At 39.1% G+C, this 22,707-nt stretch overlaps 2 protein-coding genes across 6 annotated transcripts in view; both read right to left on the reverse strand.

Moving 5' to 3' along the window:
- Window positions 1-11,277, reverse strand: part of LOC122649817 (auxin transport protein BIG) — a 39,995-nt gene extending 28,718 nt beyond the window's left edge. For all 3 annotated transcript variants that reach the window (XM_043843059.1, XM_043843061.1, XM_043843058.1), the window contains exons 1-4: window positions 10,963-11,277; window positions 10,754-10,860; window positions 6,789-6,951; window positions 342-6,409 (exon numbers count right to left, since the gene is read on the reverse strand). In XM_043843059.1, coding sequence (XP_043698994.1) covers window positions 342-6,409; window positions 6,789-6,951; window positions 10,754-10,860; window positions 10,963-11,203 — 6,579 coding nt within the window. In that variant the 5' untranslated portion in view covers window positions 11,204-11,277. The remainder of the gene's footprint in view (window positions 1-341; window positions 6,410-6,788; window positions 6,952-10,753; window positions 10,861-10,962) is intronic.
- Window positions 11,278-16,742: 5,465 nt separating this feature from the next.
- LOC122652249 lies at window positions 16,743-22,403 on the reverse strand. 3 transcript variants are annotated; one of them, XM_043845937.1, is made up of 6 exons: window positions 22,258-22,403; window positions 21,861-21,937; window positions 20,155-20,279; window positions 18,364-19,487; window positions 17,169-17,596; window positions 16,743-17,066 (listed from the first exon to the last, which is right to left on the reverse strand). In XM_043845937.1, exons 3-6 carry the CDS (start codon window positions 20,162-20,164, stop codon window positions 16,958-16,960), a joined length of 1,671 nt encoding a protein of 556 aa, XP_043701872.1. In that variant the 5' UTR covers window positions 20,165-20,279; window positions 21,861-21,937; window positions 22,258-22,403; the 3' UTR covers window positions 16,743-16,957. The 3 variants fall into 3 exon arrangements, with proteins under 3 accessions (XP_043701872.1, XP_043701873.1, XP_043701874.1); XM_043845938.1 differs by lacking the exon at window positions 22,258-22,403 and having other exon boundaries at window positions 20,155-20,281; window positions 21,864-21,880; XM_043845939.1 differs by lacking the exons at window positions 21,861-21,937; window positions 22,258-22,403 and adding an exon at window positions 21,637-21,657.
- Between the last annotated feature and the right edge of the window lie 304 nt (window positions 22,404-22,707).

Consider the following 22,707-nt stretch of genomic DNA (forward strand, 5'->3'; position numbering starts at 1 on the left):
CTGCATAACCAGTTAGGAATAAAGTAAAACAAGAAATATATCATATAAACCATATGGTAATGATACAAGAAAGGAACTGCCCAAAGTAGAGAGAACATTTTGACAATTACAAAAAGGATCAATATCTAACATTGAGCCCACAAACATCACATAATCAGATAAAGAGAAACGAAAGCGTTCTCTAAGGGGGAGGGGGAAGGCGTGTATGATATAGAAAACCCAACTACTGTGTACTGTATGTCTGTATGCATGATTCATGAAAAAGGGCAGTAAGAATTGGTGGTTTTTTTGTGTGTGTGGGGAGGGGAGGGCAGGGGAGATGGTTTCACAGAGAATGATACCTTAAAGCCTGCAGGGCTGGGGCTCTCTAGAAAACCATCGTCTGAGGCCAAGCTTTGCTTAGTTCCTTCAGAATCACTGTTTCTGATGGCATCACCACTGAGTTTCACATCTGCTGTGATGCAAACCGTTTTCTCAAAAAAATCAAGAGGAAACTCAGGATTTACACTAGCACAAGCTTTACTGCTAAGAATTCCAGATCCCAATTTTTTTGCTTGATCTGAAGTCACAGTTGCTCCACTATCTGCACCTGCTGGAACATGTGAGTAGATATGAAGGCTTCCATCATCATGCAGAAGAATGCAGTGAGTTTTATTTTTGGATAAAGGCTTGTAAGCCGTTATCCCAACCAAAGGCAATGTGGCACCTACTGTCTGCCTCATGTTCTGTGCAAGTAGCTCTTGAGAACCCATTGAAATGCAGAGTGCAGCATTAGATTTCACACTTGAGAAGCACACAAATAACCCACTACCAGCCAGCAACTCTTTCAAATGGTGTAGTCCTGCTGGTCTCAACTTACCATCTTGTTCACCCTCATACACAGCAGATACCTCAGTCAGAGATGTTGCATTGGCATCCAACCGGCCAATCAAGGTTGTTCCATCTTGATATGATACAAAAAGTAGTCTATATGTTGCAGAAAAATACAAAGAGAGGCCCTTCGACTGCATGTACTTGTCCTCAACCTGGATTACTTCTTTCAATGGTTTAGCCCCAACATCACCTTCAATCTGCAACTCCAGCCTGAATAAGCATCCATGTTCAGACAGAACAAGAAGAAATACTCTTTTTTGAGGAGCAACAACCAGTGTTGCATCCACAATCAAATCATCAGACAACATGAAGTAGTGCAAGGGGCTAATGTTATCCTGGGATAGATCATATATCTTGACAAACATGTTGGTGACTACCATTAGTTGGACCTGAGAACCTGGAACCCAATCAATTCGTCGTATATAGGCACCTTGCAATGCAAGTTCAATGGGTAGACGGTCAGTCACCTCACCACGATGATTCACAGTGAGAATCTGGCATTCCTCGTAGCCTGCAACGGCAAGATAATTCTCTACAACAGGGTTAAACATAAGATGCACAACTTCAAAGCGAAGAACATTCTTAGACAAAGGCTTAATGTTGGTCTTATCTGCAGTCACTGGTGCAGAAGCCTGCCCTATTAGCTGATCAACATCAAATATAGAAACTTTATCACCCTCTCCAGTGGCAAGCCTGCCTCGAATACTGACACTAAGCAAAGACTTAATGAGAGAACCACTGGCTAGATGCGATTTGAGTTCCCTTGCATTTGAATAATCTGCCTTTATCTTCATGTCCAGTGACCCACTTTTGTATGCCTTTTTCAATAGTAGAAGATTAACACTATAAGAAAGCATCTTATCATCACCCAGAAGTACTTTCTTATCTTTCGAGAGGTTCGAATCTCGTCCACTAATTATTGAGGGCAACAGTGCATTACAAAGTTCAAGCACCCGACCCTCCACATTAAGCTCTTCAAGTAAAGCTGGGAGTCCTTCTTGAACCTCTCCTGGAATAGATAACTTGAAAGAGTTCTCCATGTCTACATATAAATCGTCGTCCAAATCTGAATCACTATCTGGAAGTTGATCTCCATCATCTGAGAAGGGCAAGAAAGACTGAAAATTACCAGACCCACGAGGTGGTGCACTATTGCTTCCACTGTACTTGCGGGGCTTCAAGCATTGGCAACTGCTTCCTCGGACTCCCCCAGCCCCACAATCACAAAAAAAGCGACTTGAACGGGAATAGACAACACGATGCCCACGATGACAAACCTTGGCACAGACAGAGCAACAGCCTTTTGAAACAGTTAGATCACAAGTATAACAAAAATACCAGTGCTGTTCCATGAAATTGCTACCACTAGACGTAAACGTGCAGACTTTAGAGGCCAGTGCCCTTTCACTGTTACTATCCTCCTCATCGTCTTTGTCTATGCTAGCCAGATCCCCATCAGATGTACCATCATCCTCGTCTTCATCTACAGAAGTTGCATCACAATCAAGGGATGCAGACCCCCTTTCCTGATTTGCAGAAAGAATTAAAGTCTCTGAGTTTTTTCTTGGACCTACTGGTCTTGAAACCACAGATCCAACCCCGAGACTATTGCTAGACGAATGCTTTCCAGAGAACTTATCCAATATGTTCTTTGTAGCCCCACAATCACTCAAAACAGAGCCAAGAAAGCCAAAGAGAAACTTCAGCCCTTGAACATGACTTTCATCAGCAGCCAATTTCTCCATCAATATCACTGTCTTATTCAGAAGCTGCTTCATCGAAGACTCCCCATTAGAAAGTTGAACAATAAAATAGAAGTAGGATTTGGCAGTGTGAATATCATAAGACATAAATGCAATATCAAGCGACATCAGCATGGCTTCGATGAAATGATTTTGGAGTTCTTCTCTTGATTGCATGTCCAAAGACCAAGACATGAGACATGTAATAAAACTCATGGTTGATTCTTTGAGTGAAGTTGTGATGCCAGCTGAAGGTTCACTGGTGCATCCTAAGAGCCTCTTTTCCAACCAATTGGATAAGCTTGGCAAATCCATTCTAAGGAACTTCTTTTGCACCTCCTGTTTAAGACCAGGACAAAGGTCTCCAGATAAGAGATCAACAAAGAAGTTAAGAACCCTCACATTGGCTGCTTCAGAGTGGTAATTATCCAACGCATCGATGAGAACCAATAGATTACCACGTTGCCCACCATAAAGCTCCTTGGCTTGCTCAGACACATCCCCATCTGCACCCAGATAAAATTTGAAGACAACTGCTCTTGAAGGATCCTTCTTGAGACCCTCCATGGTATCAACAGTCTTAGTAATTATCCATTCATGGGTATCACCATCAATTTCTCTGGAGTTGATGTCCCTTACTAACCCTTCCATATGCTTCAATAGAAACAAATAACTGTAGTCCAACCACTCCGGACACACACTCAAGCTACGAAGAATAGCTTCACATTTTCCATGAAGGCAGTGAAAGATCTTGTCAGACTTGACAGTCATTACAGAATCATGAAGTTGTTGAACCAACTCGGCCTCAAGAGAAATATTCACACCTGAATCTTTGATTCTGACCAAACCATCTAAAATGCATACAATTTCCTTTATAACTAGAATACACGAGAGAAGAATTCCACTGGGAGCTTGAGGATTAGATGGAAAACCATGTAGTAGACATCCCAAAAAGATTTTCAACATATTTCCTGGTCCTCTTTTTGTAATGACCCCATCCAACTTAGACAAGAGATTGTAAACAGACTCCAGCTGGCAACGATTCAACCCATCCTTCTCAAGAAGCTCATCCTGTGAGCATTTGTCAAATCCTGTGTTTTTAAGAAGTAGCAGAGGTGAAAACCTATGGACTTGGGACCTGCTACGGTCAAAGGTTGAAAGAAAAGCTTCTTGGAGAGCCGCTGAATATCTCTTTAACAAAGATGACAGTACCTTGAATAGCCATGAAATCTGATTATCCTGGAATACAGTACCAACCAGGCTTTCAGCAAGAGTGAAAAATTCAGCATCCTTGGATGTGTGCTCCATCCCGAAACACTCTACTCCAGGGATAGCATTCTTTACAGAATAACACCAGATACCAGCTTGAAGCAAGGGGAGTACAAGAGACAACAATGCTCCATCCCTCAGGAAATCCCAGCCAACTTCAACAATGTCATCTGTAGTAGACACAGCATCAACCTGTTTAAGCACACTAACTATGACTCCTACAAAGCTCTCATCCTTGCCAAGGGCACCAGAGTCACTTAAAAGTAAATGACTAAGGTGAAAGAAGTATTCCGTGTTCGAAGTATCAGCAATCTGCAACTTCTCCCTGACTGGAAGCACATGGCCAGAGACCATGGCAGAGGTATCCCAACAAAGTAAGAATATGTATCTTTCAAGTATGAGGTCTTCAACTGTTTCAGCTTTTTTACCTCTCCAAAACCCCATAATCCATGAAAAGGAGTCATATACATCATGAATACTCAAGCATAAACGTTCTAAGGCCAGATTATCTCTGCAGACTGCAGTAGGAAAGGTGGCAACATCAATCAGCTGGTCAAGCAAGCTGCTAATGGCAGGGTCTTCTTTAACAACTTCACCCATTATATTCTCTACTAAGATGGATGCCCATGACGAAAGATGATCATTTACATGAGCAGACAGAGCAGGTCCAGTATATGAGGCTACTCTTAACTTGGACTTCAAGTCCCGGAGTAACCATGAAGGGCAAGTAGATGGGTAAGATAGGATATAACGCAGCACCAAAACCAGCCTTGAAACTAGCAAGGCCCAACATGATAATTGCATGCTGTTAAATTCAGCCTTAGGAGCATCAATTGCTCGTAGTGAAGAAAATACGAAATTCACCAGAGGTGCCTTTTCAGCTTCAGGGGTCAAGTAGAATGCCATAAAGAGAACCTCAATGTGAAAAATGCAAGGAAGAGTTCCAAGAAGCTCCTTAAGGCTGGGACACTTTGACTCAATATTCTTTGCCTTCGCAATAATGAAATCTACATATCCCTTGTAAATTTTGGTTGTCAACTGACTACCAACCCCACAAATAAGAGTCTGAGCTAAGAGTGTAAGAGTATGATCATTGTATACAAAGACACCATTCTGCACAGTCAGGATTTGATCAACAAGGTCTTCTTCAAGAGAACCAGACAAAGCATGGCGAATGAGAAGTCCGTGCAGCAGCTCAAAGCAGATCTCATTAATATGCCCAAACTTTCTTTGTGAAGGAAATCCCGCACCACTCTCAGAAGCCTTTTCTTCCACCAAACAGGCTTGGCAGTTGAGTATGGAAAGTAATGAAACTATATGGCTCTTGTTGAGTTTTCTGCAGGCATCCTCATAAACAGAACTACTCCACTCAGGAAAAAATATGAACGCTTTTATAAAGTTTAACAGTTCTGTTGCAGCTTGAATTGGCAAGTAGGAATAGCTGGAGAAATAATTAATTGCCACAGAAGGTTGATCATGTCCATCAGTAGATCCAACAGTACGCCCAGCTTCGGAGAAAAGGTCCCCAAAAAGGGCTTCATCTTCATGGCAAACTGCACAATCGGGTTCAGAGCTGCCACCTGTTTTTGTACAACTGGAATATGATCTGTCTAGTTTTGCCCTTAGCTTTACTCCTTCTGAATGGAGGAAAAAAGCAAGATGAATTAAATCATCTAACCACTGACGCGAAGAAGAAAATATTATCTGCAATAGTTCCTCACATCTGTACTTTCTGAGCAAAGAGACCTTCTCTGAACAAACACAGCATGACGGAACATTTACATCAGAGCCAGTACTCCAATCTAACCGTCCTGTGTCAAACTTCTCCTTCAAGTCAAAAGATAGCGATGCATACTTTTTAACCTCCCCAATGAGATTCAAAAACTGGACAACACTTCGAGGAGAATAAATCAATGGGGGTTTTGGGGTAGCAGCAGATTTGTTGTACCTCCATACACTGGAATCCAAAATTGCCAACATAGAAGCAACAATGCATGTCCGGATATTTTGAAAGATGATCCCATCATAAAAAGTAACTTGAGCAAAATGAAGAAACTCTTCCAAAAGTGACATTATGAGGCTCTCAAAAGTATTTTCAGAAGAAGAGTGGTAATTCACAAAATCAATGTTTGGCCTGAAAAGCCTAGGCAGTGCATCAGCATAGGAAGCAACTGCTTGCAAAATGTCTGCATCATACTCGATGTATGGGACATTCTTTGTAAGATTCCCAAGCAACTTCAAAATTCTTAAACTGATGGACAGTTTTGGGCGAAAACTTACACTCTCCGTCTGTTCATCATATGAGTTTGGTGGCTCAAGCAAGTCTTTAGAAAGCACAATGAGGCGTGGTATGCATCTCATATGAACAACTGCCCAATGCTGAGATAGGAAGATCATGTTATTCAAATCCTGGTGGAAAGCAATTTCAGTAAATCGTGGTGCTTGACCATCAGATTGCAGAAATTCGGAAGCTAAAGTCATCAGAACCCGATCCATTGGCTTCTCTTCGCTTGAGCAATTGAACCCTTCATGGCAGAAGCCACAAAAATCTCATGTCAGCATCTAATTAAAAATAAGAACAGGAGGAACAAAAAAAAATTAAGTTTATTAATCCCTCAGTTCCAAAATAATAGTCCACTTGGGCTTTTTAAGTGTTCCAAAATAATTGTTCGCTTCAAGTATTTAATGTATTAAGTTTCATTGCTAGGGCATTTAACTCCCCACACTTTCAATGAGGGTAAACTCGGAATCCAAGTTGTAGCTGTAGGTCAAACTTGGAATAAAAAACATACAAAGTGGGAAGTTAAGAGATTGATTACCATTCCATAAAATGTGAGTTTTTTAAAGTGGACTATTATTTTGGAACAGGAGAAATGAAGAACTCAACATGTAGGCTTAGGATACCTTGCAGACTACATCTAGTGTGGTAGTCCAACTCCACACCACCAGATTTAACAACCACAGGCAATGATTCTACAAGTGACATTGCAGAACAAGGCTCTGATGTATCAAATTCCCTGTTCATTCCATCAACCAGTGCCAACTCCAATAGTTCTACCGCATTATTCTGCAAGTAGAATGAAAAATCAGCACAAGAATGAACTATGAAGCCCAAATGAGTGTAGAGACAAAGCTTACACAAAGTACTATCCTTGATACACAGCATGCTGTATAGAAGTAAAAGTCTAAATCAGTTCACCAAAGAAAAAAACCCACTTAAGAATTATATAACCGTAAGATTAAGTTCTACATTTATTAAAAACGATGTTCCACATAAAATCCCAACAATTAAGAAGAAACTTCTCATATTACACAAAAATAAAAACAACAGCATAATATGCTGTGTCAAAACTCTTTTTTCGGATGAACAAAACAGAAGTTAAAAAAAGGGCATACCCAGTGCACAAGGCTCCCACCACTGCGGGATCTGGGAATGATAATAATGTACACAGCCTTACCCCGCTTCCCAGAGAGGCTGTTTCCCAACGAAGTAAATGAAGGAATAATAAAAACAGATTTGGGCAATAAATGCAACTCTAATGAGAAAAGACTTAAAAGATCAGCAAAACGGTTGTGACTTAGGCATCACAAATTAATCAGATCATAAATGCAGGCCATAAATTAATCACTGGACAGGTTCACTGCTAAGGATTTAGAGATCAGTGGCAAACCCGAGATTATTCCCCTTACCAATCCAGATAGGATTGGATCAGCCAACCAAACCTATTGATCCACCTGATTGAGATAGGTCAACCAGGATCAGGATCTGTAGCCAACCCATCTAGTTGGGATAAGGCTTTGTTGAGTCGAGTTGAGTTGTAGAATCAGGATCAGGATTGTCCAATCCTTTAAAGTTACTACTGTTGAACTGTTCCCTTTATTGTGGTAGTATCTTAGAAGGAGTTCTTAGCTGTTGGGAATTTCTGCAACTACAGACTGCATATACCCCAAATACTCTAACAACACATACATGTGCAGGAAACACCAATCTCTTCTCAAAAGGTGACGATGAACACAAACTATCCCAAGCCTAAAGGTGACCTTTTCTGGGATTGTTAGGTTCAAAGTAAACATGGGAAGGAGAATACTGACCCGCAATCAAACTAAAAAAATGGATGATGAACCTCACAACAGAAAAAAAAGGATGATGAGGAGACTGTAAATTATTTTGCACCACATATAGAAGACATGGCCTTCTCGCACCTTGGTATGACCCTACATGAAAACCAAAACTGGGATTCTAGGACCTGTTCATAGAAAATTTAAGGGACTAATAGAAACTTGGAAGAGAAATTATCAGCCTTTTCAAGGATACCTTAACTTCATCAACTTAATTGTATTGGACTTCCTCGTACTCTCCATGTCAGTAGTCAAGATGTCAGCCAAAGTGAAACAAGGGCACAATAATGAAGAAAAATTCTTTTTTTTTTTTTTTTTTTTTTTGGGGGGGGGGGGGGGAGGGTAGAAATTATTTGAAAATGGCGAGGAAGGTAAAGACCAGAGTCAGTAATTCATGGTAGATATGACTTTATAAGAGTCAGAGGGATGGGTACCTTCACCACCTTTCTTGTCCTTCAAAATTTATAAGTGAGACCTTTAATCCTATTCTTCTCTTCTTCTTTTTTGTTTCCCCCTCCTCCTTTGTTTTCATTTCAATTTTTCCCCGATCCAAATCCATTGGAGCTGGCGGTAGTGGAGTCAAGTTCTAGAATAACCCACCATAGAACATCTACAAGATTTTAGCAATTGCATAATCCATGGTTCCAGAAACATAACATCTATGATGTGGTCTATTATTTTCTGTGGGACCCAGAATTTCCAAAATTTTCGAATTGTGTGCCATATCAAATCAAACACTTCCATTTTAAGCATAAAGATAATTTTGAAACTTCAAAATGGAAAAATAAGTTTTTGCACGATTTCCATCATGCAAGACCTTACAAATTAAAACAAGAGCTATGCTAGTAAAGTGATATAGACCATAGAGAACTTAGGCTGTAGACATGAAGTGAAAATGTCAGGAGGACAATAGTGATCAGCGGTTAGTCAATAACTAATGTTTTTAGAATCCTAGTTTCTATTTAGTAACCTCCAATCATAGTTGTCTAAGGCATCGCCTAAGCAGGCGACTTGATCACCTTGTTGGTGTCTAGTTGCGTCTAGACCCCCTTCAACGCCTTGGGTCGCCCAGACGCCGTGACAATTATGCCTACAATTCAAATGAGAAGTAAAAGAAAAAGAATAATCTTCTGGTATCTTTCAATAACCTCGGAGTTATTTCAGTTAAAACCCTTACAAGAAGTTTTTCTTTGGTATCCTAGGAGATGCTCAAGGCCTCAGGCAAAGATTGGATGCTTTCTCTCATTCATCAGCCAAGCATACTTTTTCCAACATATATACAGATGATTCACACATAAATTGGTTGCCAAGAACAGGGGGAAAAGACCATTACATATATTCAGCAGTGCAAATCCAGTAAAAGACAATGAGGATAAATAACCAATTTGCATTCGTTTATATTAATTGCATCGAAACACCTAGCCCTCCCAAGGAAAGCTGATTCAAGTAGCTTTCCAATGAGACCAAGATCATGTGATTCCTAGGTGTTCTGGGTGAGACAAGATCTTGAAATTTCTATTTGCTTAGGGGAAGTATGCTAAATTTACTGAGAAGGTGTTATTCTGTTCAGGGTTCCTGTGTTTCGAAGGTTAGGTAAATAGAGAGTTTTAGGTCAGTTTTTATTTTGGAGTTCCTATTTTCTTTATTTAGGAAACTCCTATGGGTAATTTTGTAATTTGGGTCAAACCATTTAGTTCCAATCCTGGGTCATAAATTTAGAAAAAAAGTGGTTTCAACCTAGGAGGTCACTGTTCCACTCAAAGATGTAGTGTTGGTTAGAGTTACTAATTCAAGGATTCCTATTTTTCGAAGCATCGTAGCTTCTTAAGGTAAGAGGGATGGCAAAGCTAAGCAGTCGAGTAGTTATTTGCTCTAGAAATGAAGGGTTGGGGTTTTGTTTTTTTTTTTTTTGAGGGGGGGGAGGGTGTGGGGGGGGTTGAAAGTTGAGTTGTTGCTCTACTATTTGCTCTCTTGGCTGATGCCCTTGAGTTCTATTGTTGGTTATAGGCTAGGATAAACCTAGCTTATATACTCCTCTCATTCTTTTCTTTCCCCTTCATTTTCTTCTGTTTAGTATTCAGGTCTGCTACTTAGGAGAACCTTCCATGCTTCCTACATCGCTCCCTCCTTCACTCCAACCAATCTAACCCAAAGGATGACAGAACCACAGTTGTTTAAAGCTTATCCCAGAAAAATTAGTTTCCAATTGCAACACAGTGATCTATGGATTGATCGAAGGAGTAATGAATTAGAACAGTTCTAGTTCGACGTTAGAATAACCAATCCATTTTCCTTAATCAATGAATAAAGTTCAAAATTATAACTATTACTTTAAACACCACCAAACCACCCCCAAAACAAATTCTTCAGCCAAACATCATAACTCACTCCTTCCCCACTTCATCTGGATCAGAGACCATTACCAACCATAAGGAGTGTAATCTCTAAACCTAAGCCTAAGCAGTAACAGGGCAGCTAACAAGTAGAAACCATCAAGGAGTCCATATCTTCATAGGAAAAACATCACTGCAGTTCGGATATCCTGAAAAATTAATGTCTAAAAACCACTAAATCCCTTTCAGCATGTGCAGTTCAACAACACATCAAATTTTAGAGAGTGAGAACTGACAAGATTGACGTTTTATGAAGCCCAAATAAAAAGTGCAAATGCAGATTCCAACATGACAAGTGATCGAAGGCTTCTAACAGAACAATAACTTCTTTTTAAACTCACATAGAAAGTAACGAACCTGAAGGGATAAATCATCACTGCTAAAAATCAGTTTTTCCAGATAACAAGTACAGTACTCCAAAGACTCCTCGACGATGGCCACAATTATCGGCTCCGCATGCTCAACTGGTCGTCAAACCACAAAGAAAACAATCAGATTACGCATAAGAAGGAAAAGAACAGGAAAAAAAATAAAAAAAATAAAAGAAAGAGAGAGGAATTGAGTACCTGAAAGAGATCGAATCGAAGTAATAATTGACTTTGCAATCGACACCACTGCTTTAATCTGCGAGTGGTTCCAACTTTCTAGCCCTACTCTTCCATCTCCGATCTCCTCAGTTCCTTGTTTGAGGATCAAATAGAACTTCTCCAAACCAGCTTTGATTGAATCAGAGCGAAGTCTCTGAAAGAAATCTTTCGGTTCCTTATCTTCGAAGAGGAACTCCACGAGTTTAGCGATTTCAGCCATGACGGCCGAGAAGTTGAGAATTATCGATTGGCAATCAGTGCATTCGAAATGTATTTATTATCGTAGATTCAAAATAAATAAAAATAAAAAACCTCCACAACAAACGCTGCTAAGGTTTAGAGATTTTCTGGAAGTATACAGAAAGGTTTAAGCGGAGGAGAGTATTTAGGGGCGGTTGTGGAGAAGAGAGACAACTCACAATTGAGTAGGAAAGAGGACTAGGATCATTTCCTTGCTTTATATGTGCGACATTCTTCTCTTTCGCTTTAATTATCTCTCTTTTATTTGCCTTTTCCGTTTTTATTTTTCTATTTTATCGTAAAAAAAAAACCCCAGAAACTTTTTTTCTTTTGGGGAAAAAAAAACCAGAAACATCAGAGAAATTACCTCAAACCGACCTTAGACTCTTATGTAAAAAACCGGATCATTATCCTCTCCGGTTCTTGCTTGGTACAATTGTCTGGTTTCTTTCATAGGGGTTAGAAATGACAATCTAATCTCCTGCACAAACACACTGACCGTGATCGAGTGAGGTTAAATTGTTAATTCTGTTTCTCAATTAGAGGAACTGGACAACCGTACCAGACAGCGAACTAGACAGCAAAAAAATTCATGAAAAAACCCTTTTGTTAAGATCTTTTTTCTCTGTAGATGAAATATTGAAATTTTTTATGACAAATTTATTAATTTATTTAATCAATGAACTCCACTGATGTAAAGATTCCAATCTACCTACTGAGTTGTAAAAGATTGCAATCCCTTCTACCAAAAAGGGAAGAAAAAAAAAAAGAGAAATTGCAAATTTTTGTGGATTTTGATTCCAATCCAACGGTCATTACTTTGCATATTATTGAGGTTAATATAATTTTACATGAAAAAAGAAAAAAAGCTTATGACATCGGAATGTAGATTATAGCGTGCACCCTCTCACGTGACGAGATATGGGATCCACATTGACACTTCCATTTGAATTTCAAATGCATGATATCATTCTTTGTATTGTCATTAGTGTGATGTGCAGATTCTTTCTCATAGTGGTGTTGTGAAGAATCTTCACCTAAATTACAATAAGGGAGGGGGATCGCGGCTAGTGCTAGGCTCTGTGACCCGTACATCAACGGGGGAGCCAATGAGAGGATGTGGGGGCATCCAACCAAGGTGAGATTTTTCATTTTGTAAAGAACAAGATAATCATTTTAGTCTTCCGATGTCTGGGCATAGGGGCCACAAAGCCTAGCTATCTTCTTTTACCTATCAATTATTAACTTTTTGAAATGCATTTAAAAGGTTGGAAAAAGTTTTTTACCATAGTAGTCTTTTTTTAATTATTTTTTCTTCTTTTTTTCTGAAAGTTGCAATTTTCACCTTTTATAAAGTTGGTTATGCACCTTGCGTGGGGATATTAGAAGAATTTATAGCTTTTCTTTTCCTTTTTTTCCCCAAATTAACCCATAAAGAGTTTTAAAGGGAGGGTGATAGGAAGCACCTAATCGAATTAAATTTTCCACTTAACATATAGCATTGGTATCACTACGAGTTTCTTCATTTTCTTTTAATGAAAATTAGGAGGTTAAAGAAATTTAAAAAAACAAGGTTAGTTTTTTTTTTTATAGAAAAAAAAAATTTGATGATCATTATGAGATTGCCTATGGGCTACGAAAACATAATAAGCATACTTTAAGATAGGGAGATTGTTCTCTATGCCACTCAAGGGGGCAGGGTGGTCATTGCGCCCACCCCCATGTGCCTAGGCGTAGCCTGCACTGTGGCACAAAGAACAGCGCCTCTTTAAGATAATAGTTACATCCATCACAATAATCAAAAAACAAATTGATCTTAAACAACTCCGAAGACCATTTAGCCTGAATGATTTGAGTTAACCACTTAACAACGTCCATATTGTTCAACAACACATCTACTCTGTGGTAGCCCTTGTCAAACATCTATTGCAAACTTTGGCTTTCGGTACCAACACATTACTGATAAACCAAAATTCATAGAAACATAGTAAAATTGAGATTTAAACATTACTATTAAGGTCCAACTTGCACCACTAGTAGTCTGATTATACCAACCATCACAAATTTAGATCAAATGGTCCACATAAGCCAATGCTTAGTATTCAGATAGGGATGTCATAGGAAACACAGAGGGATCATTTAAGGTTGAAGGGAACGTGATACATAAAAGATCACCAACCCACTTGTTAATAATTTAAAGGAAAAAGAATTCTATCTGGGAGTGTGGCTCCTGCGCCCAGACACATGATGGGGTGAAAGTGAAATGATCACCTCACCCCCCCCCATCTAAGGTGGAAATTCCACCCTCATTGATGTTGCCATGTGCGCTCCCATTGGCCCCGCATTGGCGAGGGGACCACACTCTCAGACAGAATCCTCTTCCTCATAATTTAAATGAGAGTGATTTGTTGATATATATAGGAAAGTACATTCTTTACAAAATAACCAAATATAGTACATAGTAACACTTCTCTCGAAAAATCCTCCTACATCTATTGGTGTGGTATTTATGAGCTTCCTAAGTCTACCATTAAAGCCATAGAATGCCTTCCTCTGGAAAGACAAAGAATGTTCCAAATTTCTTCACCCTCTTAGTTGAAAATCTATCTGTCTCCCCAAAAGAGAGGATGGTCTTGACATCCGTAGAATCTGTGATTCTAATATCACTGGTATTCTTAAATTACTCAAGAAAATCTCTACTAAGCATGACTCCATCTAGGTTAATTGGGTTTATTCCTACCTTCGTAAATCCGAGTCAATTTGGACTGCTCCCATTTCTGCTAACTTCTCCTTTGTTTGGCGTAAAATCCTCCACCTCCGTTCCCTTGCCCTTAAAGCTACCATATCCAAGATTGTTGATGGGAATTCAACTTCTCTGGCTTGATCACTGGCACCCCTTAGGAGTTCTCCTTTTAGTTGTTGGAGCCTATTCGGTCTATTCCTTAGGTATTCCAAAATTTTGCTAAGGTTTATTCAATTATTTCCTATGGATTTGGTCCTCCTCCCTTCCCCCCATCCCTCAATCCTCCTCCTCTAACATGACCCTTTGGCTTCCATCCCCTAATGGCCTTTTCAATCTAGACCGGGCAGGAAATGGAGCAGATAAAAATACCAACCGCTATAAGGTTGTTTAGGTGAATAACACCAATCTCAAAATCCGTGATACGTGTTTGTTCACATATTCCATTGGCATGATAGTGGATACAGTACAATGTGGCATTCTCTATCAGAATTTGGTATTTTTATCTGCTCCATCAATAGGGGTGTCAACCGGTCGGGCCTAGCCGGGCGTCGCGGTGCTAAAAGCCTGCACCTTGACCGCCCGTTTAAGTTTTTGGGCCGGGCCTGGTCAGGCTAGGTTAGGCTTCGGGGCCATAACTGGGCTGTGGGTTGGTTTAACTCTAAACGGGCCTTAATCGGACTCTAAACAGTGTAGCCATGCACATAGGACTGAAGAAAAAATCCAAAAATGAGAAGCACCATTCAAGCTGTCCATATCGACCCATTTCATCTTGATCCAGTCAATTTTAAATATAATGGGCTTATTAAAATAAGATACAATGTGTGGACTATGGAGTAGAAGTAATTCAATTTGCAAGTTCAATGGGCAAGTCGTTGATTGATATCAGATATGGGGCCTAGTAAGCTAAGCTACGACTTCTATTCTGTGAATTGAAAATTTATTCTTTAATATTTTATCTTAAGACACAAGCACAACACCAAGCTGATCATTATTTTCTCTGATTTAAATACCAATTATGAAATAAAACTTCTCTTACTCAAGCAATTTTCATTTCACAGAATATGATGAAAAGAAAACAACATATAACAAGATCAGACACAACCACACAGGGGAGATTGGGAGAGGGAAGCGGAGGGGAATTTTAAAGATAAAGGGTTGGGCTAGGTCCGACTGGTGCAGTGACCACACGACCAGGCAGCATTCTTTTTCCCAAAATAATATTTCTTTTTGCTGCTTGGCCTGGTGGTAGAAACAAAACCATACATGATTACAGATGAATATCTCCCAACAGGATTGGGTTTGGGGAACAAGGATCTAGGGTTTTTATTGCCCGAGGAAGACTGATCCCTAACCTATCCCCAAGATTTCAGGGTCAAAGGAAATGGGACAAGGGAGATTGATCATTACCATTGGGCTGCTATATTGCCCAAAAACAGAGCTCAGTAAAAGAGTTTTCAGAAATGAAACACACAGAAAATAGAAAGAGGAAAGCTGACCTGAGAGGAGTTCGAAGGAGATGGAGAAGAAGGCTACACGGCCAGCAGTCACACCAGAACAATAGTACAAAAACCAATATTCTTTATTCATCTCTACCCATAAGTGATGACAAGGTTACATATAGAAAAGAAAAGGATCCGAACTAAATTGAACTTAAAACTGGGAAGCTGAAAACTTGAACAACCACTCAAATTTTAGAGAGTAATGTTCAGAGTACTGGTACACATGCATGAACATACACATTCGTGTGCCAACACAAAATGGGATATTTGATTGGATTAGACTATGAAATTTGACATGTCACTAATCTAAACCATGTCTTCTCTATCCAACAGTCAAAATGGACATATCATCAGTTCACGTGGCAGAATAAATGTCTTGTGACATTTGGAAAAATAACAGACCTTTGTGATAATAATAATTCCCCATTATAAAAATGAAATTATAAAAAAATAAAATTAGATAAATAAGTAAATCCTTAAGCACTCCTATGGAACTGAAAACCAGGTTTGGACCTAGTTCTTCTCAGCCTAGGCTTCCAGATTGGGTCGTGCCGGTCCAGCCATGAAAGTGCTACTACATTAGATCACTACTTTATATACCAACTCTAACCAACTTCACCACTAGCACAAGGAGGTTTTCCCTCTACAGCTCCATTATTAAGACAACAGGAAAGGTAAGAGACTGCTCCATGACAATAAACACATATATCCATACTCACCTAGCAAGTGTAAAAATGGAGAAGGATTGAAGTTGATTTCTTGATTATCGTTGTCATCATTATCTTCCTTGTTCCAACCACTACATTGCCTACGCAATTTTGTCAACATTCCATTTCTTCTTTTCTTCTAAGGAGCAACTGTAGAGTTCTAAAATAACTAACCAAGAAGGTTATAAAATCTCAGGACGATGGCTGACATAGAAAGAAAAAGAATGTTGACCACTTTCTAAAAGGGCTGTACAGATTTAATGGAATTGAGGGCATTATAATGTTCCATATTAGAATTGTTATTTGTATTCCCCTAGTTTGGGTCCAAGAGAGCAACAAGGATGACAGATATTATCATTTTAGCCAAAGCTCATGGTGTGCCTTAAGGGTAACATATGGTTCGCCATTCCCTCTGATAATAAAAGGCAATAAAAGAATAAATAAGCATATATCATTGCCACTGAAGAACTGAAGTATCAGCACAGAATATTCTTATTATGACAGATAATTATGACAACCATGGTCAACCAAGGATTAAGTGCATGATAATAAGAAAGAATATTCTTGATAAAAAAAAATTAATTTGATATATATACGATGACTATGACAATGGTATCAATAAAGGTTGCTTACATCTCAATTTGCACACCTCATGCTATAACTCAAAGAACTATAATTGGAACCCACTGCACAAACACACCAAGCTTGGGTACAAAGGATGAAAGATATTATGAGTAACATTTAGATGATGTATATTTGAGCTTAACTAAGTGGATGAGGAGAAGTCAGAATCTACAGCAAAGAAGCTTCTGCCTCCAACCCCGGTGCTTTTGGAAACGTCTCCGATCAGCTTTTGCCATTTTAGCTGGGCTGCCATTTGATTCTGCATGTAGCCTGTAATTGCCGAAAACCAGAAGATGTTATTGGTAATGCATTAAATACCAGCAAAAAAAAAGAGAGATGGGGATCAAAAGAAAAAAAATGATGGCAACTTACACTGGGAAAGCAAAGGAACGGGTGCTGGTTGTGCTACTATCTGAACGGAGAGAAATGCTACCAGAATATGGTACTGGCCCTGAGTGTGATATTGGGCCTGAGTATGATATTGGACCTGAGACACGACCCACTGCTGAGAAACTCGACTCTCCGTGACCATCTTGAATAAAAAAGCTACGGCTGGAAGTTGTTAGACTATCCACTGTTCCATCTTCAAGTCCCCCAGGTAGAGGTTGAAGACGTTGGTCATTAGCATTATATGGGCTCTCCTCTTTACTGCTTGTTATTGGAGAGTCAAAATTGAAAGTGATGCTTCCCCTCTCTACCTTAGAATCAAAGGGAGGCCTGTCGACGCGGTTGCTGTTGCTGGGTTGTCCAGCCGCAAAACACACAACAGAGTACGATGTGATGAGCTCGTTACTTGTATCCTGTTCCTGTTATTTTTGTCACAATCTGTCACACTTTATTCTAAAGAAAAATGACTCCACACACAACGTTACTTTGTGAACATCAAGATGACAATGCACACAACTACTTATGGCTATGGGGAGGAAATATAGGATGTCCATCTAACCCCTCTTGTCTGTCCTCTGAGTAGATGATTGTGAAGGAAATGTATCAGGAGTGACAATGCATCACCCACCTTGGATGGTTTAAAACCCAAACTTGGTGGACATTCTGCAACTGTTTAATTGGTAAAGCATATCATGGATCGTCAAAGTCGCAAGCTGGAGAATCCTAACTGCTCGATATATTTTGGATGGTCAAACAAATGTGGGCTATCCTGAATCAGATAGCTCATCAGTGGTTTATTGCGATTCTACAAAAAACACAATGTTACGAAATGACATTGGATGACCACTATCATCCACAAATTGGACCATCGAGAGGACCTACCACCTACAGTGGCATGTTGCCCCATGCTCTAATCTCTGTTATACTAAAATCACACCAGGAACTCCTGACCCCTGATGTTCATCAGAGGAACAGAACCTGTCAGCAGCTTCTGTGTTTTCTTGCTTCTAGTATAAAAGTTCTGTCTCTGTTCCATATTCAGCACATCTTTCTGATAAACTGACGATCATAGCTAAAATAATCAATTAAGTAGGTTTAGGAAACAATTGTCATTTTCGATAATACATGCTACTTTGGAAGTAAAGTAGTTTCTTGAGCAAGCATCTTGAACAAAGGTTACCTGATCAGATTGTTGTTCATCTTCATTGCCGTTAAAATTGGACGACGCAGGGCGAGAATTTTCAATTCCAGGCTTTTGCAACAAAGGCACATTTAGAGGAAGAACATCATCAGAGACGCCTTTGGTAATATCCTCATTTTCATCAATCTTTCCTTCATTTTTATGCAACAAATTCTCAACACTGCAGAGTTGTTCTTGCTCAGAATGTTGCTGGCCTTTATCACTCTTAAATGGGTATGAATCAAGGTGGCAGTTCTCTTTCTCCCAATTATGAAACAAAAGCAAATTTTCAGGAACTACCCTCTTATCAGGGATGCAGTGTGGGATCTCATCTTTGGCGTCAATATTTGCCTCTCCTTTTTGCAATTGATTCTTAGAACAATATTGGATGGAAACATTCTCATCATGAATATGTTCATCCACTGAATTCATTTCATTGTGTGTAATGTCATCTTCAGGGTGAATATTTTCATCACTTTCGTGTGTCAAGTTCTGAGAACCACATTGACCGGAGATATCCATATTGTGATAATGTCCAACGACAGACTTCATCCCATCTGAAATGAGTGATGGGGAGTCAACTGATTTTCTGCTCGCATCAGTAAAATTCAAATAAGAAGGCTGAAACCTGCGTTTAAGATCCACTTCACCAAGTTCTATTAAAACCTTGTCCAGGAAAGGAACTTCCTCATCAACACAGATATCCTTAACCACATGACAAGCATCCACCTTGAAACATGCAATTTGCTCTGGCACTTCGCAGTCCATAACACTCTTGTCAGTATAACATTCTCCTTTCTCAGACAATTCCACTTCAGTTGACGGAATTGTGCAGAGTATCTCACAGTCTTCCATCTTGTTTCCTCTCCTATTTATTATATCATCCCTATCAACGAAATTGAGTAATTTTGGTTTGTTTCCCACTCTATCGTCACTGTTGTCCTCGGTTACTAATGGATCTACCTTCTCACAGTTTTGGCTCTTTATACCGGATGTCATTCTGTGTTGGTCTTCAGTTAAGATCTCCTTTTCCAATTTCAACTCCTCCATCTTCAAAGGATTGATAAGAGATTTGCAAACAGGCTTAAACAAAAGTGTTGAATGACCACGCATTTGCTCATTATCTGCAGTCACATTAAATCCAGAACAGCTTAAGGACAGGTGTAATAAAGGTCCAAAATTTTCACCTATTGTATTGTGTCGTACAAATAAAAGCACTAGCACACAAAAAAGAGAGAAATAAAGTAACGAAAATACTAGAAACATGGTATGTAAGTACCACCGTACAAAGTATAAAGGTAAGTGCATATGTCTCATTCACAACTTTGTAAGAGAGTAAATATAACTGGAAATTAAAGGCTCAGTACCTCAAACCCACTATTCACCTTGCATCTCATCATTTAGATGAAGATTAACAACATAATTAAGGATCTAAATTTTAGGTTCTCCACAGGTAATGCCACATGTTTACACAGTAAGAAAAGCAAGTCTTTGTTGGAGGTTTGACAGATTAAAAGTTAAGCTTTATGATGGTCCTGGTATGAGTCACGAAGAACGCATAACCAATATTCCCCAAATCAATCCCCCACCCCCCTATTTCAACACTTGATATATAGAGTAGTTTCAGGGTAGAAAAGGTAAGTGTATGCAGATTGTTATGATTACAAGGCATCAAATTAGACACCCCGAAAAAACAAAAATAAAAAGAAGATGCCAAGGCTGGTTTCTTTTTCGTCCCTCCCCCTCCCCCTTCGTTTTCCAAACTTAGTGCAGGTAAGCTCAGAAGATTACCAAGTTTCATTGTCTACAAAAGTTGGGTGGCTGTCCTTAAGTTACATCAGCTTCTTACATCATTTTGAGCAATCATACATTAGTACATATCATCAACTAAGTGAACCAAGCTCCAGTCTCCACTCCTGTAACAAAGTAATCAATTAGATTTGCGTACATGTTGAGATCAATTAAACTGCTTCTAAAATCCAGAGTATAAACTGACTACACAAGATCCTTGATCAAGTAAAAACAAAAAAGTTAACATTTCAGTACAGACAACATTCATTACCAAAAACACTCATTTCAATCACATATATATGATTCAGAAACCACAAAATTAATGACACCTACAAATCATAACTAACAAGCAACCAATGAAACTTACCTAAGTTGAAAACAGTTGTATAGTCACAGAGATAGGATTTATTTAAATTATGCATCTGGAAACAGCCTCTTTGCAAAAGCAGGGGTAAGGCTGCATACATTATGACTCTCCCCAGACCCCGCAATGGTGGGAGCCTCGTGCACTGGGTACGCCCATTGGGAATAGGTAGGGGGGGTTGAGACATCAAGGAAAAAGGGTGGATAAAGTTCAACCATGAGAATTGAAACATAAGCCATATTAAGACTATAGGAAGAAATAGTATCATTCCATAAGGACAACTGATATAGCAATTGTGAGGATATCATCTGTGGGACCATTTTAACCAGTCCACTCAAGCACACTAAATGTGTTAAATCTGAGGAAGAGGAAGGTTCAGATCTTCTTTCTTCACATATTTGATTGGAAAGTATTGCCTACATATGTAATAAAGGATGTCATTTTAGTATATAGAAGAAGATGGAAACCTAAAAAAAAAAAAAAACACTCCCCCCCCACCCCCCCCAAAAAAAAAAAAAAAAAAACATGGGTACCATTTGATTGAGCTAAGGGCACTATGCAAAATTCACTTGAACAACAAGAATGGAACTCGTCATTCTAAAATGAAATGCCTGCATATTTTTAACATAAAAGAAGTCAAAGAAAAGGGTATGCAATACTCAAATACAGTCAAGAAAGCAAAAGAAGACCATATCAAGACCCAGGACACTAAGAAACATAAATTCAGATCATTAACTTATTCCAGCAAGCCCTGTCAGGACCAACCTATGGTACAAAAGGGAATCCGTGAAAGGAGCAATCGGCACACTTTTCTTTTCATTTTAGAGGTGATCGAAGGAGGTACTTTATTTTTTGTCAATTGAGTCATCATAGCTGGCCATGATTTTCAATTCAAGCTACAGGCAGTTAAATGTACTAAACACATTCAAGTGCTATCTTTGAAGATGAACTTTCTGACACTAAGAACAAAGAAATTCAAGGCTTCAGCAGTTCTTCAGGAAATAAAAATAAACAAAAGAAATAAAGAAGGATTACTTTCGGAAAGGTTTGAGATCCTTCAAGAGCTAAACTACACAATAATTTTAAATTCAAAATCTAATGGAGCCCCCTTTAACAACCCCTCCTGCTCCGTATTTACCACTTGCAGCCAGCTCCGTGAGATCTAAACCATTCAGCGAGTAGGGTTTCCAGCCCGGTATGGTGAAAATCCCAAAGTAGGTATTCCCAGAACTCGCACAGAAGTTCAATAGAATTTAAAACGGAAAAAGCTGAATGATCTGAATTAGATCCAAAACCCTGGTATCTTGAAAAGAAGATAAAACAGTAAATTAAAAAAAGGTACCTTTTATTAGTCTAAAAGCGTACTCCTTTTCCTTTATCGCTCCAACTGAGAACAAAAGACAGCCCCTTTGTCTTGGTCTGCATGAAGGATAGGAAAAAGTTTAGCAGTAACAGATGGAGAACAAACAAAAAAAGAAATTAGAGAAACCCAGCTTCATAGATCGAAAACAGAGTCGTTCCACAGTTCAGAGTCCAGACCGAGAAGAGCAAACACTAAGATAAAAAACAGAATTGAAATACAGAAATTAAAATAAAAAACAGAAAAAGAAACATCCTCACTGGAATTAATGAGAGAAAGGGATAAATAAAAAAGCTCGGACGGTGAGGAGAAGATACTATAAATTTGGATTCAGAGAGAGAAGAAGAAGAAGACGAAGAAAAAGGTGCATTGATCTTACCCTAAGGCAGTCATAAAAGTCAAAATAGCTCTCTCTGGGTATTTATATTCGTTAAAGGAGAAGCTCTTCAGAACGTCTTACTAAAACGGCCGGTTTTAGCATTAAATACCAAGACAGCGAAATAAATAACCCACAGCGCCTCTATTTAACCGCATTTGCTTCCTTTTTTTGCCAGAAATGCTTTAACATTTCTCTTTCACTCCTTTTGCTGAAATACAAACTCTCTTTTCTGCGTCTATCGCCAGAGTTGAGTTTCGATCTTATCTTCTCCATAAAACTGAGTAGAGATTCATTTATCTGGTGATTCGACTGAAATGCAATTGTTCGATCTTTCACCTGATGACGCTGATGGATCGAAACACCAGTGAAATTGAGACAAGCGGAGCACGCGGATTGACAGTTCACAGTTACGTGACAAGGACGGTGCTTCAGCTACACTAGACTAGAAAA

Source organism: Telopea speciosissima, chromosome 2, assembly GCF_018873765.1.
Source record: "Telopea speciosissima isolate NSW1024214 ecotype Mountain lineage chromosome 2, Tspe_v1, whole genome shotgun sequence".
Taxonomy (NCBI): Eukaryota; Viridiplantae; Streptophyta; class Magnoliopsida; order Proteales; family Proteaceae; genus Telopea; species Telopea speciosissima.

Excerpts from the sequence above, each read along its gene's own strand:
- LOC122652249 (XM_043845937.1), bottom strand. Across the intron at positions 17,597-18,363 it reads ATGAACAACAATCTGATCAG|GATACAAGTAACGAGCTCAT; the intron begins GTAACCTTTGTT and ends TAACAGGAACAG. Across the intron at positions 17,067-17,168 it reads CGTTCCTTTGCTTTCCCAGT|GCTACATGCAGAATCAAATG; the intron begins GTAAGTTGCCAT and ends CGGCAATTACAG.